The sequence below is a fragment of the Leptodactylus fuscus genome, chromosome 2 (genome assembly GCF_031893055.1).
Source record: "Leptodactylus fuscus isolate aLepFus1 chromosome 2, aLepFus1.hap2, whole genome shotgun sequence".
NCBI classification, from domain to species: domain Eukaryota; kingdom Metazoa; phylum Chordata; class Amphibia; order Anura; family Leptodactylidae; genus Leptodactylus; species Leptodactylus fuscus.
The window spans coordinates 143,839,791-143,855,925 of NC_134266.1; the positions used below are offsets into that span (position 1 = coordinate 143,839,791).

The 16,135-nt window shown below is 41.0% G+C and overlaps 1 protein-coding gene across 1 annotated transcript; it reads left to right on the forward strand.

Moving 5' to 3' along the window:
• Positions 1-2,376: 2,376 nt before the first annotated feature.
• On the forward strand, positions 2,377-9,515 carry HSPB1 (heat shock protein family B (small) member 1). Its single transcript, XM_075262772.1, has 3 exons — positions 2,377-2,849; positions 7,939-8,002; positions 9,217-9,515. The coding sequence occupies exons 1-3, from the start codon at positions 2,453-2,455 to the stop codon at positions 9,404-9,406; spliced, it is 651 nt and encodes a 216-aa protein (XP_075118873.1). The 5' UTR covers positions 2,377-2,452; the 3' UTR covers positions 9,407-9,515.
• Positions 9,516-16,135: the final 6,620 nt, after the last annotated feature.

Here is a 16,135-nt window from a genome sequence, read left to right on the forward strand (position 1 = left end):
ATAGACTCAAAAGTCCAGTTTCTTTAGTCCAAACAAAGGTAGAGTTTATTTTCACTCAAAATAAAACAGCAACAAAAGGAAACAATACAAAAATAAATACCTGCCCGGCTAGGCTCTAACTAAACATAGAATAGGTTACCTCACCTAGAATAACAGAAATCCAAAAGCCAGTTGAATCATTCAGGACACAGCTCCAAAAATATAATCTCTCTGTTTGTTCTCCAGCCAAGCTCTGCCAAAGGTTTGCTACTGGAGTTGCCTTCGTAAGCCTCCTTGACGAGGAGACTCTCAACAGCTGAGTCGCTGCCGGAACATCCCCAAAGTGTGGACTGGAGGGGGGTGGAATGACAGGTCCCACTACCAAACCTACCTGCCATTCCTAAAAATCCAGCCCAGTAACCGGAAATTTGAAATAACCCTCAGCAGACAATAGTTATCTACTGAGAAACATTCTTTCTGGAGTTTTCTCATCTCACCCACCTTAGTAGTCTGGATGAGATGTACACTTCCTCCATTACCTGACCAGCCATCGGCTTACATAATCTACAGAGTATTTTAAATACCGTATTCTACCCAGCATGTAGTATAGTGACATAACATGGACCCATTCTCACCTAGTGTCTAAAGGAGTAGCTAATCCTGACACAGGTAAAGAGTAGTAGAGAACATGTAGCACTGTGCTATAGTGTAGAGAGGCGCTACTAGTCAGCCAGTCAGCGCATGCACTTTACTAATACAGGGGTTTACCACTGAAATGACTATTCTGATTTGTTGGAACCTCAGAGTGGGAAACAGATATGAAACTTTTTCCATGTTAGAATCAGTATGAAAAAACTCTGAACACACCATAATTGGGATCTGTTTACAGGGTGGAGATTGATCACACACTGCTTTATCTAGAATATTCAAGTAAAGTGAAGAGTTGGCCAGCACTCTGCAGAGTTATTATTAGCCTGCATGCTTGCTCCACCAGTCAGTACTAAGCCTTCACCCACATCCATTTCAATCCCAAAATTAGTTAGAAGCTTCTTGAAAATTTACTAACATTGTATAAAAAATATAATTTGAACTAAAACTGAATATTACATTTAAAGGGTAAGGCCCCACATAGTGAGCCGCAGTGAAAAAGTGCTGTGGGAAAAACCACGGCAAAAACGTTGCGGTTTTTCCTGCAGTGCATTTCGCAGAAAATCCGCATAGTTTTCCTTTGCAGACTTTCTGTTTTAATTATACTTATAGAGAAACTGCCGGTGTTTCTGTAGGGATAATTGACATGCTGCGATTTAGAAAAATGCATCAGTTTTGGAAATCACAGCATTTGTGCTGCGCATATATTTCTGCAATGTGTGAATGGGATTCACTAGAATTACACCGTGTGGGGCTCGGACATGAGGTTATCCTTGTTTTCTAAAGGGAGTCATATCACTAGGTAAGTTCATACAGGGTTTTTTGGTCAGGGTTTTGCGGCCGTATCCGCCTCAAAGCCCTGACCAAAAAGATGGCTCCCATTGAAATCAATGGGAGCCGCTCAGGTCTTTTTTCCGGGAGCCGTTTCTTCCGTCTCCTGGAAAAAAGAAGCAAGATGCTCATTCTTCAGGCCAAGTTGCCTCGCGATTTGGCCTAAAAGACACTCCCTCCTCTGGACTAGGCCCATTCATTGGGCCTAATCGGGAGCAGAGTGTGCGACTGGATGCCGATGCAGTGCACCAGCTTTCAGTCGCGGCTACCCGTCTAAGGTTCCGATCCAAAAAGCCCTGTGTGAACTAAAATTATGATTGTGGGGGCAAAATCTTTGCGAATCCTACTAATCATTAAAAATTACATCTTTTAGCAATTTGCTTTTATCAACAATTCAATGTATTCCACACTGCTATGCTTAACCTAGGAGTTACAGAAATTAATTCATAGACAACTAAATAAACTGTAATTGGTCAGATGTTTGGCACACATGTTGCCCAAAATGATTGTGCACTTTTTTTTGTATAAACCGATTATATAATTCCCTTTAATAATACAGTATCAGAGTTGTTGGGCAAATATGTCCTCAAAGAAGGTTTTATGTATTTTTCATGTCCTGCCTCTCAGAATACGGACGTAAAAATATAGGCGTATTTTACTATAGAACTCAATGGAAACGTCTTTTTACGGCCGTAAAAATAAGCACAAAATAAGCACAAAAAACGCCTCGCGTTACTCCGTGTGAATGGACCCCTTATACAGCAAAAAGTATATTGCCAATATCATGTCACTTCATTGTTATTCTGAGAACACGAGAACTTTCTATCACAACTACTTGAGTAATTTCCAATTATAGCTCACTCATTCCAACCTCTAAAAATAAACACAAGGCTGTCCATAAAACAGCTGCACCTTCCAAATGCCAACAGCAGACTGAAGTCCAGACAGAGCACAGATAACTTGTCTAACTGAACCACAAGCACAACGAACAAGAATGTCTGAGCGTAGAATTCCCTTCACTTTCCTCCGTACCCCTAGTTGGGAGCCATTCCGGGACTGGTACCAGGGAACCAACCGATTGTTTGACCAGTCATTTGGTATGCCAAGAATACCTGAAGACTGGTACCAGTGGCCAAGCACTAGCTGGCCAGGCTATGTCCGTCTCTTTCCAAGTCAGTCAGTAGATGTTGCACCCCCCACTACTCCAGCTGTTGCTTCGCCTGCTGGTGTGACAGTCCCTGATTTCCAAAGGGTCCTAAGTCGGCAGCTCAGCAGTGGAATCTCGGAGATCCGGCAAACAGCAGATCAGTGGAAGGTCAGTTTGGATGTCAATCACTTTTCTCCAGAAGAACTGGTTGTGAAAACGAAGGACGGCATTGTAGAAATCACAGGTACATATAGTGTTTTCATTCTAAAACTGTATTTATAGCTTGCATTAAAATGATGGAATTCAGGATAAAAAAAATAGCTTGCTTTCATACGATAGTAACCCAACACTAAAGGGATGAATGTGAAATGTCATAGTATGTTTCTACTTCCATAGCTATGGTGATACTCTGGATTGAGGAAAGGAGAATTAGATTTTCTTCCCTTATTAAACCTATAGAGAAAAAGCAAGTATTTCTGCTGGTATATTTGACATGCTGCCATTTTCAAAAACATAGGAGTTTTCCACAGCAGATTTTTTCTGCAATGTATGGATGAGAGTCGCCAGAATTTCATTCACCTTGCAGGTAATGTAACATGCAGCGTTTTTTGCTGTGGTGTTTCCACAGTGAAAAAATGATGCGTTTTCACAACCTGGGGCTTTGGCGTAAGGCTGAGGCCCCACGTTGCAGAAATGCAGTTTTTTTGTTGCATATTTAGCTGCAGGCTTTTAAGCAACAATGGAATGGCAACAATAGGAATGGGAAATATATAGGAAGCTCTTATACTTCTACCTCTTCAATCCACTCCTTGGTTTGACTCAAAAAACAGCAGCAAAATCTGCAACAAAAAAAGCTGGGTTTCGCAACGTGGGGCCTCAGCCAAAGGGTCCATTCAAACGGAGTAAGGGAGCCTTCACACGGAGTATATGCTCCGATCATTCTGAACGTAAAAGTCGTTCAGAATAAAAAAAAAAAACAATAGGGAAAAAAGCCTCCCAATGGGTAGCGCTCGTATGCCGGCACCCATTCAAGTCAATGGGAGCTGGTTTTTACGTGCTCATTCTGAACGACTTTTACATCTAGAATGAGTGGAGCGTATACATATGAAGGCTCCCAAAACGTGCACTTATTTTGGCAAAATACACTTGTAAAGCATACACATGTAAAAATAAGACTCCCATTAACTTCAATGACATTTTACATGTGTATTTTGACATGTTTTTTTATGTGGGTTTTTTTTCACGTGTAAAAAAATGTCATTGAAGTCATTGAGAGTCTTATTTTTACACGTGTATTTTGTCAAAATACACGCGCGTTTACTCCGTGTGAATGAATCCTTAGTCTGCCTCTCAGTCATTCAATTGCAAGGCAGGGGAAACAGAAAAAAGATGCATCCTGTCTATCCTTCAGGAAGATTCTGCTTAAACTCTCAATGAAATGAATGGGAGGCATTTTTTTGTGTGTTTTTTAATAGTTGTTTTTGTTGTTGTTGTTTTTTTTTTTAACTAATCAAAATAAGCAATACAAAAAAAAACAATTTTTTTTGCATGTGTTTTGTTCCCCAATGCATTGTTAATGCATTTCAAAATACCATAAGACTACATGCACATAAATGTCTGTATGTGTGGAGTCTATGGATTGTTAAATGACATGGACAGCACATGAATGCTATTACCGCCACAGATCCATTCATTTTCTTCAGTTAGCCCTGGTCGCAAAATGTACAGGTATAGGACTTATCCAAAGTTTCGCCCCAGGCTCATGACCCCATACATGGATATGTGATAATACACAGGAGTGTGTATGGAGCCATAGCAAATAATGAGTCGGTGTGATAACCAAAAAACACAGCTAAAGCACTGACATAACAGACTTTCATATGCATGAGCCTTAAAATGCAATGTGTGAACACAGCCTTACAAATAAGAGCTAATGGGAACGCCAACAGTGCGCTGAATTCGTATATAAAACCACATGCGCCTGAGGACATGAAAGGTCCTCTTTAATTGTAACGTATACAGCAGAGCTAAATGCACATACAGCCCCTTTGTCTCCATACTAAAGAGCTATAAGTTGCTGTATGGTGCCTCCAAGTAATCGTGTCTGCTTAGTATGTTGTCTGAGCAGTCCATTTTTTTCTGCATGCTTTAGTATAATAAAATCAGAGGCATAGTGATTTATTCCATTGAGATGGAGGTTGTAAAATCCCATCATTGGTAAAGCAACTTAGAAACCTACTCACTACTATTTCTAAAAGTATGGATTTTAGCTCAGCATTAGGCCAGGAATCAAGGCATAAATAATGCAGAGAGATAAGTAACCCTATGCTATGCGCTTCTGACAGTATATTGAAAAATGTGCATAAAGCCTGGCCAATGCATATCCTTCACTAGACAGATAAAATGAGCATTTTGAGAGGTCAATTACAGCCATCATATCCGGTAATATGTCATTTTAATAATACTGCATAACAGCGCATTTCTTTTGCTCATTATTTTGCTTCCTCTTTTGATTCCATCTTCTAATCATCTGTTTTTAACCCCTTCCCACACTGAACCATGCTGTTATGTTACACCTTGTATATGGTTCTAATAATATAGCACTGCAATGTAGCAGGCACAGAAGCAGGGATTGCTACATCTACCATTAGTGGGCTGAATGAATTATATAGAGATGACGTAGCGACTGCACAATCCCTGCAGAATGCAGACTCACGTCTCATTTCAGGATCTATACAATTCATATTACAGCTACCACAAGAACAATTGTCAGAACGCTTGCACAAATTTCGACTTTTCTTTTCAGAAGGAAAGACTGATATAAACTGCAATCACAGTGATTTTGTAATGGATAGCACTAGCTCAGCACATTAAATATTTATGGGACTTTTAGTTGGCTTTTAGTCTATAATGCAGGGAGGCGATGTTTATGGTGGAGCATTATGTCTAATGGTGTAAAGAGTACATGTCTTTATAGCGGTGCTTCCCATCTGTACAGTGCACAAGTATCTGACTATGACATGTCAGTGGTTAATCTGTATCTTAAGACTTGTAATTCCCTCTCCCATTGAATATACCAAAGCTTAAGCTAATTTTTTCTCAAATAAAGATTTATGGATAACTTGATAATACCATATTCCTATCCATACTATCATAAATAAATGTCAGTATTTCTTTTTCAGCTGCATGACTGGCAACAGACCTGAGTTAAAGCGACATTGTATACAGATATAAGAAATCCCATCTATATTACCCTAGATTTACTTGACTGAGTTTCACTGGGAGAGGGAATCTTAGCATTATAGATATCTATTCTGCTAGGAGTCTGTGCCTCCCACCAACATACTGTCCCATACTGTCTTTTAATCACTATGGAACAGGAACCTCTTGCAGCATAAATAACTATAATGCTCTTCTTGCACACTGTTCAGGTCAGGAAATGCATTGGGTTTCACAGGTGAAACTCAGTCCATGTGAATCTAGGCTAAGGCCTGGTTCACATCTGCGTCAGTAATCTGCTCGGGAGGGTCTGCATGGGGAACCCCCTGAACGGACTACTAAACACATTGGCAAGCGGTATGCTTGCCAATGTGTTCAGTAAGCGGTGTAAGCGATGTGCTTTCCACGCGGTGTCTGCACGAGTCATGCAGACAGGAAAGTAGATCGTGTACTACTTTTCTGTCCGCATGTTCCAAGTGGAGACGGTGAGGAAAGCACATGGACCCCATTATAGTCTATGGGGTTCATGTGCTTTCAGTGCACACCGCTTGCCAATGGGTTCGGGAGTCCATTTGGGGGAGTCCCCATGCGGACTTCTCTGAACGGATTACCAACGCAGATGCGAACCAGGCCTTAGGCTGAGAGCACACCTTGCAGAAAAGCTGCCCTTTTTGTTGCAGATGTTGCTGCGTTTTATATTGTAGCTTAAGATATACGTGGCTTCAAAAGGAGTCGGATATATATATATATAAAAAAAGGACTTATACGTCTCCCTTCTGCTAAATCCACTCTTTGGGTTGGCTAAAAAAAAAAAAAAAAAGTCAAAATTTGCAAGAAAAGTTTTTCCAGACTTTTGATATTGGTGATCTATTCTAGCAGATCAACAATGTCCAAATCCCACCCTCTTACTGATCAGCTTCTACAGCAGCCATGGTACATTGGGACTAGCACACCCAATCACGGCCAGGAACATTCCCAATCAAGTCAATGGGATTGTGCCTGCAATCTGCTCAGAGTATGAAGCCATGCTAGTACCAATATACCATGGATATTACCCACAACTGATTGGCAGGGGTCTGACTCCCATTGATAGGTTATCGATAATGTACTGCTGGTAACTCCTTTAATATTTTTTTTACGAGGATGTGCCACCTCCTCTTACATGTCTGTATTAGTAAATACTTGCATTTTTTCCATAAAAATAATTCTGAATCATATTTTCTTCTGCATGATGCCATTCTGATATTCCTAGAAATGTATTGGGGTAGGGGATATCTCTACGCAGTCTAAAGTTTGTAGGATAAAATACCAGCATAATAAGGCTTGGCACAATCTCTATGTATGAGTTTGAAAGAAGAAATAGAATAAAATAGAACAAAATAGAATAGAACAGAAATCAAAACTTGTTTGGAAACATACTGTATTCTAAAATGGTGTTATGCCTAAAATTTCATTATTTCTGCTTCATAAGTTTGACAAATATTAAAAAGTTAGTCTTCACAATTTTCAACTATAAGGCCAGCTAAAAGGCAGATGTGAATAAATGGCATGATTGGAGTGTGGGTGACCGGCCATACTTCCACGGCTACTTTCATTCAATGAATAGGAGTCACGGAAGCAGGGCTGCAAAATCAGTCAGGAATAGGAACTGTTCTATATTTTGTGGCCTGGAGATTTTTGTCACCTTTATCCAGCATAATATACTGTAGACACAAGCAAGAATCATCAGATCAATGTCTATGGATTTAAGAAAAGTATGATTTATGATTTATGAAAGTATGATTTATGATAGTATGATTTATGATGTTATAAAGATGTATTGAAGTCTGTTAGGTTATGTTTAAATGAATTTGGAGCTAAACTTTAGTTGAATTTTGTCTCAAAATCAGCTCCAAATTATGCCAGAAATCAGTCTTTATTCATTTCTGGAGGCTGATGCTGATTTTTTTCTCTAGTTGAATTTTTCAGTTAGGAGAAAAAATAAGCGCCATACTTGATCTTCAGGTAGATTTTGCCTGCTAACTCCCATTAAGTGAAAGTCTTTGATAATACTGATTAATGTCACTACTGTGATGACTTGAAATGATGATAATTATTTTTTTGGAAACGTTTAGGGAAGCATGAAGAGAAACAGGACGAGCATGGATTTATTTCCAGATGCTTTACCAGAAAATACACGTGAGTACATGAAACATTTTATTTTGTTTCTTAGATGCTTGACAGTTATTCTATCAGAAAATACAGCTTTCCAGAACTGGGGTGCATTCACACGGAGGAAAATGGCGCTGAATTGGGCGGAATCCGCCTCAGAATCAAGCTACACACCCTGTAAACAAATGCAGAAGTTGCTAGGCCTTCCCAGAGAAACCCAGAAATCACTCAAAACATTGCTAAAGTTATATGGGTGCACTTATTAACCTGTTAATAACACTAACAGACCTTTTTAAATAAAATAGTTTTGCCTGGAAAACCCCTTTAATATGCATGGCCAGCATTAAATTTAAGTGTTAAAATTCTTAAAGGGGTATTCACAACTCACCTGTTCACCAACTTGCAGGCTGTGTGCTCTGTTCACTTCCTGGTTTTCTCGGTGAATTGGTGGGCAGCGTTTCACTTGCTATCTCCCAGACAAAGCCAGCTCCGCTATCTCTCTTCATAGCAGTACATGTTTGCGGTCAGTAATGAGGGACGGTTGTAAATAAATTAGCACAGTATCACTGGAAGATGCACAATATGAAGCTGATGCAGCAGAGCTGGATTTGTTAGGTGATGAGAATCCCAAACTTAGATGCTACAGGACCAAGAGTCAGCTTACAATATACTCACTTTTAGGTCTGTGTTTACATATAGAGGTAACAAACTCCGTCTCAGCCCTTATCAGCAAAAATCAATTAGCCGACCTGATAACTGGAAGAGCTGGAGATAAAGAGCTCAGAAGTACAAGCACCGAGCACTCAGCTCCCCCCTCCCCTCCTGAGAGCAGGGAGCTACGTCACTTGTCCTGGGCAGAGAGATAAGATCATCCCCAGGTCCGTGGTTATGGAAACACTGTGTAAACAATGAAGTGAAGAATCTCAGATAGCGGCCAAACAAAGCAGTTTTGCTGAAACAATGTATTTAGGAAAAGTTTTAAATCCACATAAGCTAGCAGTATAGATAGGATCCTGGAGATGAGACAACCCCTTTAAGACATGCAGCTGCCACATAGGGGAAAATGTCTGTATATGGGAATTTGAGCTCTATATAAGAAAACACTAATGATAATAATGACAGATTTTTTTTTTTTTACCTGCTATTTAAAGGTGGCTATTCACTTTGATGCAGTAATGTAGTATTCCAAGATATTGTTACAGTATCGGATCATGGGCATTAATGGTCATCTCTTTCTGTAGTCTTCCCCCAGGTGTAGACTTCTCTGCAGTGACCTCATCTCTTTCCCCTGATGGTATTCTGACAGTGGAGGCTCCACTCCCTAAGCCAGCAATCCAGTCTGCAGAGATCACTATTCCAGTAACTTTCCAGAGCCGAGCTGAGATTGGCACATCTGATACTAAGAAAGCAGAAGAAGCTGGCAAAAAATGAGATGCTAGAAGGTCAAATGACCATATTCATTTCACCGGTTTTTATGTTATACCGTTTGTTTTTAAATAAATAAAGCAGTTTTGAAAAATACATTTTGAAGAAAAAAGTAGTATGTCTTGTTTTTCTTAATTTTTTTCCCTTCCAAGAAGAAACAAATTTTATTTTAAAAATAGGTTTCCATAGGCCTTATGCACATAGCCATGTCGTTTTTCACGGGCCACATAGCATGCCTTGTTCACATCTGCATTTGATAATCCGTTCAGGGAGTCCGCAGAAGAAAGTAGTTTGTGAAGTACTTTCCTCTCCGCAAGTTCCCTGCAGAGATCTTGCGGCAAGCACATGGACCCCATTATAATCTATGGGGTCCGTGTACTTTTACAGCACAGCACTTGCAAATGCGTTTGGTATTCTATTTGAGGGGTCCCCATGTGGACTCCCCCGAACAGAATACCAACGCAGATGTGAACGAGGCCTAACTGATGTCCCTCAGAACAGAATAGCCTGCAGTGTATGGAAAAACATACATGCAGCAGAAGACAAATAAGTCATACATGTTAATAAAGACCTATTGGAATATATTTTTATAACTAAATATGTCCAACACAATAATACAAAATGCCCCCAAAGTCTTTACATCCACAGTTCTTCTCCATTTGAATGAAACAACCAGCTTGTTCAGGTAGGAAGGAAAGAAATTGGCATAAAATAAATATAAATAACGTTTACCTATTATGTTTAGACCATTTTTCTTTAAATCAAAAACATGAAAGGCGGATGTTACTTTAACATCAATAGCAAATTATTGAAATTACATAGTGTTTTTGCCATTTTTGATGCATTTTTGGTGTTTGTGGTCTTTTCTTTAAAAGTGTGGCATGCTCTGAGTTTGGCATTGGTTTTGCTAAACAGTAGAAAAAATGTTTGTTACAAATGTAAAACAAAATTGTAAGCATGCCACAAAAAGAAAAAGACTATGAAAAAGGCTTATAGTAGTAGTAGTAGTGGTAGTAGTGGTAGTAGTGTTTTTTTTACAAGCATTTACATACAGAGAAAAATATATGGTATATGAAGAAGCAATAAAAGGTAAAGAAAAAAGTACAAAGTTACACTTCGCAGTGCATTAAAGAAAACACAGTACCGATGTAATCCCATGAAATGTGATAAAGCAATACACCTTTTCTCCATATATATTTGTATTCATGCTTAGTACACAATAGGAGCACAGTCTGGCTGTTCCATTTGGGCACCAGCAGAAATTATTCTATCTATGGAGAGCGTGAGAGTATATCCACTTTTAATTGCCTGGTAAACTTTATTGTTAAAGGGGTTATCCAGGCTGATTTTTTATGGACAATCCTCAGGATAGGCCACAAATATATGATTGGTAGCAGGCCGACACCCGGAAAGCTCTGTCCACTGTTAGCAGCACAGCACCTTTACCGCAGCTCAATTCCCATTAACTTCTGCTTCCGGCCTCATTTTGTGTACTGGACATGTACACATGCAGGACACATCATCAATTGGGTCTATAAGTCAAGTCATAAAAATAGACCTTCAAAGCAAATGACTGGCTACAAATTCAGCACCAAATTCAGGGGGCATAACTTGACGGGGTGCAGAGGATGCAGTCGCACGGGGGCCCAGGAGCCTTGGGGGGTCTTTAAGCACTAGCATCAGTATTGAGATTGTAGCTTCCATCTGGCCGATAAACCAAGGAGACCCACAGATTATCCTCACCATACTAAGGTTGATTAAACTTTTTAGCATCCGTAACCATCACTATCAAGAATTCAATGTAGGGGTTGCAGGGGTGAGGTAGATAGCCCCTCAAAAAATTGCATCGGGGGATCCACAAGACTTTAGTTACCAACTGACCAAATGGGATAATGTTTTGGAGGACTTTTGTAGCTTATTCATATATCACAGATGGAGGATGAGGTTGAGGAATCATCTAACAATTTGGTTACATACAAATCTGAAGCATAGTTTGAACAAAGAATTAGGTTCAAACAGTCAAAAGTGCATCAGTGCAAATACTAGGAAAGAGCCCCGACTGTTTCCAAATGCATGAATAGTAGGCCTAGCCTTTTTCTGAGAAGGGGAACTAGTGGTAGTTGAGCACAAAACCCTCTGGGCAATCACAGTTTGTTGCCTCAGGACCACTGTTCACATACTAAGAAGGTTGCTGAACTTTTAGAGTATCATCTGTCTAGTGAACTGCTATCAATAATCCTTGCCACAACTAAAGAACTTGTATGAACTATTTTGGCTGAACAATTGCTACCAATCCTGTGAAAGCGAGTGTGCTTATGTTGGTCAAGTCTTTGAAAGAACATGAGTATCAGGTGCCCAGCTGCCCAGTCCTTGGGTAGGTCAGTGTATGGTGAAGGAAAAAGAAAGGTATTTGACCTAGTAAACAAGTAAGTTGTAAAGTGCTAGATGGCAGATATGTGCCACTGAGATTTCTGGTTTAAGTGAATTAAGTTACTGGAGTTTGGGTCCTGGACTTGGGAGTTACTGCAGGTCCAGTGTAAGTTCACTTCCATACTCCATTCCTCGTGTTACCTGCTCTTGCTACCCCGTGTATGCGTGCGTGCATGCGTGTGTATAGTACATAGTTGATGAGGTTGGATAAAGACATTAGTCCATCAAGTCCAACCTATAACCTTACAATCCCCTACAGTGTTGATCCAGGGGAAGGCAAAAAAATCCCCATGAGGCTCATGCCAATTGCCCTATTTCAGGGGAAAAATTCCTTCCCGACTCCAATTTGTGATTGACTGACTGAGTGAGTGACTGAGTGAGTGACTTGAGTGTGTAAGGGAGCATTCACACGGCGTAACGTCCCGCGAGATTTGGCACGTGTACGCCGCGTGACCCTTTGCGTGCCGTACATGCTCTCATTCATTTCAATGGGAGCGGGGAGCATATGCGCCACGCTAGTTTGCGGCCGTGCATTTATTCACGCCGTGTGAATGCTCCCTTAGTGTGTGTGCAGGTGCTGGAGGAACACCCCATCACAGTGTTAAGCCTGAACCTACAGTGCACAGAGTCAATTGGAAGACTAGCTTGGACTGAACCACAGCATCTGATGAGAAGCACTGAATTTTAAGTGAGTTGCCCAGTCTGTTATTTTTACAATTTCTCTCAAGTGTGCTCTTCTTTTACATAGTATATAATCTGAATTATGTGCTCATTCTGTCAAATAACACTTTTTAGGAAAATACCTTTGAGTAAGTGACTTTTATTTTCTATATTATTTAAAATTGTTTATTTATATTTCTATATAAATACATGTATGTGTGTGTGTGTGTGTGTGTGTGTATACACAACACAGAAAGAATAACTATGGCATGGGAAAACAAAAGTAACAACATTGCGAATATCTACTACACTACGTATAAAGTCATTTTTAACAGGTGGGTCCTCAGTCCACCCTGGCATAGTACTGTACACTCACTTTACTTCATAAAGATATTCCACATACAGCATCTCAAACAGGCTATGTGTTGGCATAATATACTTGGTAGATTATTTAAGAAAATATTCAGTTTATTCTTATATATTTGGTGGCTCAGGTGACATAAGGTCAACCAGTATTCTTCCTCCATGGGCCTCATCTTCTCAGTCACACTGTAGGGGCCCCAATAACCTGTTATCTTGAGGCATCTTGCTGCTGTCTAAAGTCAGCTGCTGTGTGTGCATATGCTTGACTCAGCTAAAATGGTCATATCTCAAGACAAGACCCAGGTAGTAGGGTACTGACAGGACCCCAGGATAAAAACAGTCAGATGCAGGGGGCGGGAAGTAACCTACTCCTGGAAAATTAGCAATATTTTAGGAATTTGTGAATGAGAGTCAGGTAAAATTTGCATTCAGCTGTATAGTTGTCCCCCAGAATGAAATTTATTGGTGGTTTCTTGGCAATACAGTCTGGCACTATTTTAGGTAGTGGTTGACAGCTATCTCTGTATGCATCCTCATACCTGGAACAGCGCCGCACCTCTCATGAGGCGAGGGGGGGGGAGTCGGCACTTTTGCTAACCTAAGCCAGTCCAGGACAAGCTGTCCTGGACTGGCTTAGCATCACCATCTCGGCAGCCCGGCACGGGAAGCGAGCGGAGGATAACGCCGCCCCGCCCCTTCCCCTCCACCCCACCCCCTCCGCTCCATCCCCTCCTCCAGGAAGGGGGGGCGGCTTTCTGTCATCCGCCTCAGGCGGCAAAAAAGTTAGGTTCACCCCTGACCTGGAAGGCAGTCAACCCACTTGACTCCTATACCTGAATATCCAGAGGAAAACAATCTAAAAATAATAATAGCAATAATAATACATTTTTATTTATATATTAGAAACATATTCTGCAACACTTTACAAATCATATGGTTCAAGTATAGACATGACAGTGTACAGAAATAAACACATTAAGGCCGGGGCCCCACGGGACATAAACGCCACGATTTGCCCACAGCGGAGACGCTGCGGGAAAAATCGCGGCATTGTACAGCGGAAGCAAAGGGGATGGAATTCATGCGAATCCCATGCCCACTTTACGGAAAAAAACACAGTGCGGACATGCTGCGATTTGCAAAGCGCAGCATGTCAATTATATCTACGGAAACGCTGCTGGCTTTCCTGTAGATATAATGTGAAGAGAAAGTCAGCAGAGGAAAACTCTGTGAACTTTCTCTTAAAAGCGCTGTGGAAAGAACCGCAATGCGTTCACGCCGTGGTTCTTTCCGCAGCACTTTAGCGCTGTGATTACGGCCCTTTGGGGCTTTAGCCTAGAAGTTACTATAAAATTTGAGATGCTATGTATTCTATTTCTCGTTGTAGTTCATCTCACTTAACGTTCCAGCATGTCTTGTGCTGCTCAGCATTTAGGTAGACAGGGCATGAGAGATCAGCCACAATGCTGATCCCTGTGATGTCAGCAGGATCTCTGCAGTTCAATACTGGGAATTTGCCCAAGCTTTTGATCATACATTCTGCAGCATTTTGTAATATATAGTTATGAATTAGACATATTTATTGTCAGCCTCCTTTAGTCCATGTCTATAAATTACAGAATGTAATGGTTTTACATGAAATATATTTAGGAAATGACTTGGACTCTTAGACTGTGTCCGTGGTAACAGCAATAAGGCTGTTTAAGTCCTTTCTAAGTACAGTTCTCCCTTGGAGTGACTGTAATGGTGTTGTGACAAGCGACTAAAGTGTTTTCCATTACTAAAGTCTGGTGAGGAAGTATCAGTGGAAACTAGTGACAGGTGACTGTCTGTGTGACTGTGCCAAAAATCTTGGCATGAAAGCTTAGAGAGAAGTTAATTTAGAACAGACATCACTTCAGCTGATCCGTTCTTTATGGTAATTCTATGAATATTACAATATATGAAGTAATGCTGCAATATTAGCCTAGTGCACATTATTTTTCTCTTTTTAATGTTCCCATAAAGCATAGCAGGATGTACACTCACCGGCCACTTTATTAGGTACACCTGTCCAACTGCTCGTTAACACTTAATTTCTAATCAGCCAATCACATGGCGGCAACTCAGTGCATTTAGGCATGTAGACATGGTCAAGACAATCTCCTGCAGTTCAAACCGAGCATCAGTATGGGGAAGAAAGGTGATTTGAGTGCCTTTGAACGTGGCATGGTTGTTGGTGCCAGAAGGGCTGGTCTGAGTATTTCAGAAACTGCTGATCTACTGGGATTTTCACGCACAACCATCTCTAGAGTTTACAGAGAATGGTCCGAAAAAGAAAAAACATCCAGTGAGCGGCAGTTCTGTGGGCGGAAATGCGTTGTTGATGCCAGAGGTCAGAGGAGAATAGCCAGACTGGTTCGAGCTGATAGAAAGGCAACAGTGACTCAAATAGCCACCCGTTACAACCAAGGTAGCCAGAAGAGCATCTCTGAATGCACAGTACGTCGAACTTTGAGGCAGATGGGCTACAGCAGCAGAAGACCACACCGGGTGCCACTCCTTTCAGCTAAGAACAGGAAACTGAGGCTACAATTTGCAAAAGCTCATCGAAATTGGACAATTGAAGATTGGAAAAACGTTGCCTGGTCTGATGAGTCTCGATTTCTGCTGTGACATTCGGATGGTAGGGTCAGAATTTGGCGTCAACAACATGAAAGCATGGATCCATCCTGCCTTGTATCAACGGTTCAGGCTGGTGGTGGTGGTGTCATGGTGTGGGGAATATTTTCTTGGCGCTCTTTGGGCCCCTTGGTACCAATTGAGCATCGTTGCAACGCCAAAGCCTACCTGAGTATTGTTGCTGACCATGTCCATCCCTTTATGACCACAATGTACCCAACATCTGATGGCTACTTTCAGCAGGATAATGCGCCATGTCATAAAGCTGGAATCATCTCAGACTGGTTTCTTGAACATGACAATGAGTTCACTGTACTCCAATGGCCTCCACAGTCACCAGATCTCAATCCAATAGAGCATCTTTGGGATGTGGTGGAACGGGAGATTCGCATCATGGATGTGCAGCCGACAAATCTGCGGCAACTGTGTGATGCCATCATGTCAATATGGACCAAAATCTCTGAGGAATGCTTCCAGCACCTTGTTGAATCTATGCCACGAAGAATTGAGGCAGTTCTGAAGGCAAAAGGGGGTCCAACCCGTTACTAGCATGGTGTACCTAATAAAGTGGCCGGTGAGTGTATGATTAAAGATGGAATTGTTTCCAAACTACTTGATCAT

Coding starts and splice junctions, on each gene's coding strand:
- HSPB1 (XM_075262772.1), top strand. CDS start 2,453: ATGTCTGAGCGTAGAATTCCCTTCACTTTCCTCCGTACCCCTAGTTGG. Junction 2,850..7,938: donor CGGCATTGTAGAAATCACAG/GTACATATAGTG, acceptor GGAAACGTTTAG/GGAAGCATGAAGAGAAACAG. Junction 8,003..9,216: donor TGCTTTACCAGAAAATACAC/GTGAGTACATGA, acceptor CTCTTTCTGTAG/TCTTCCCCCAGGTGTAGACT.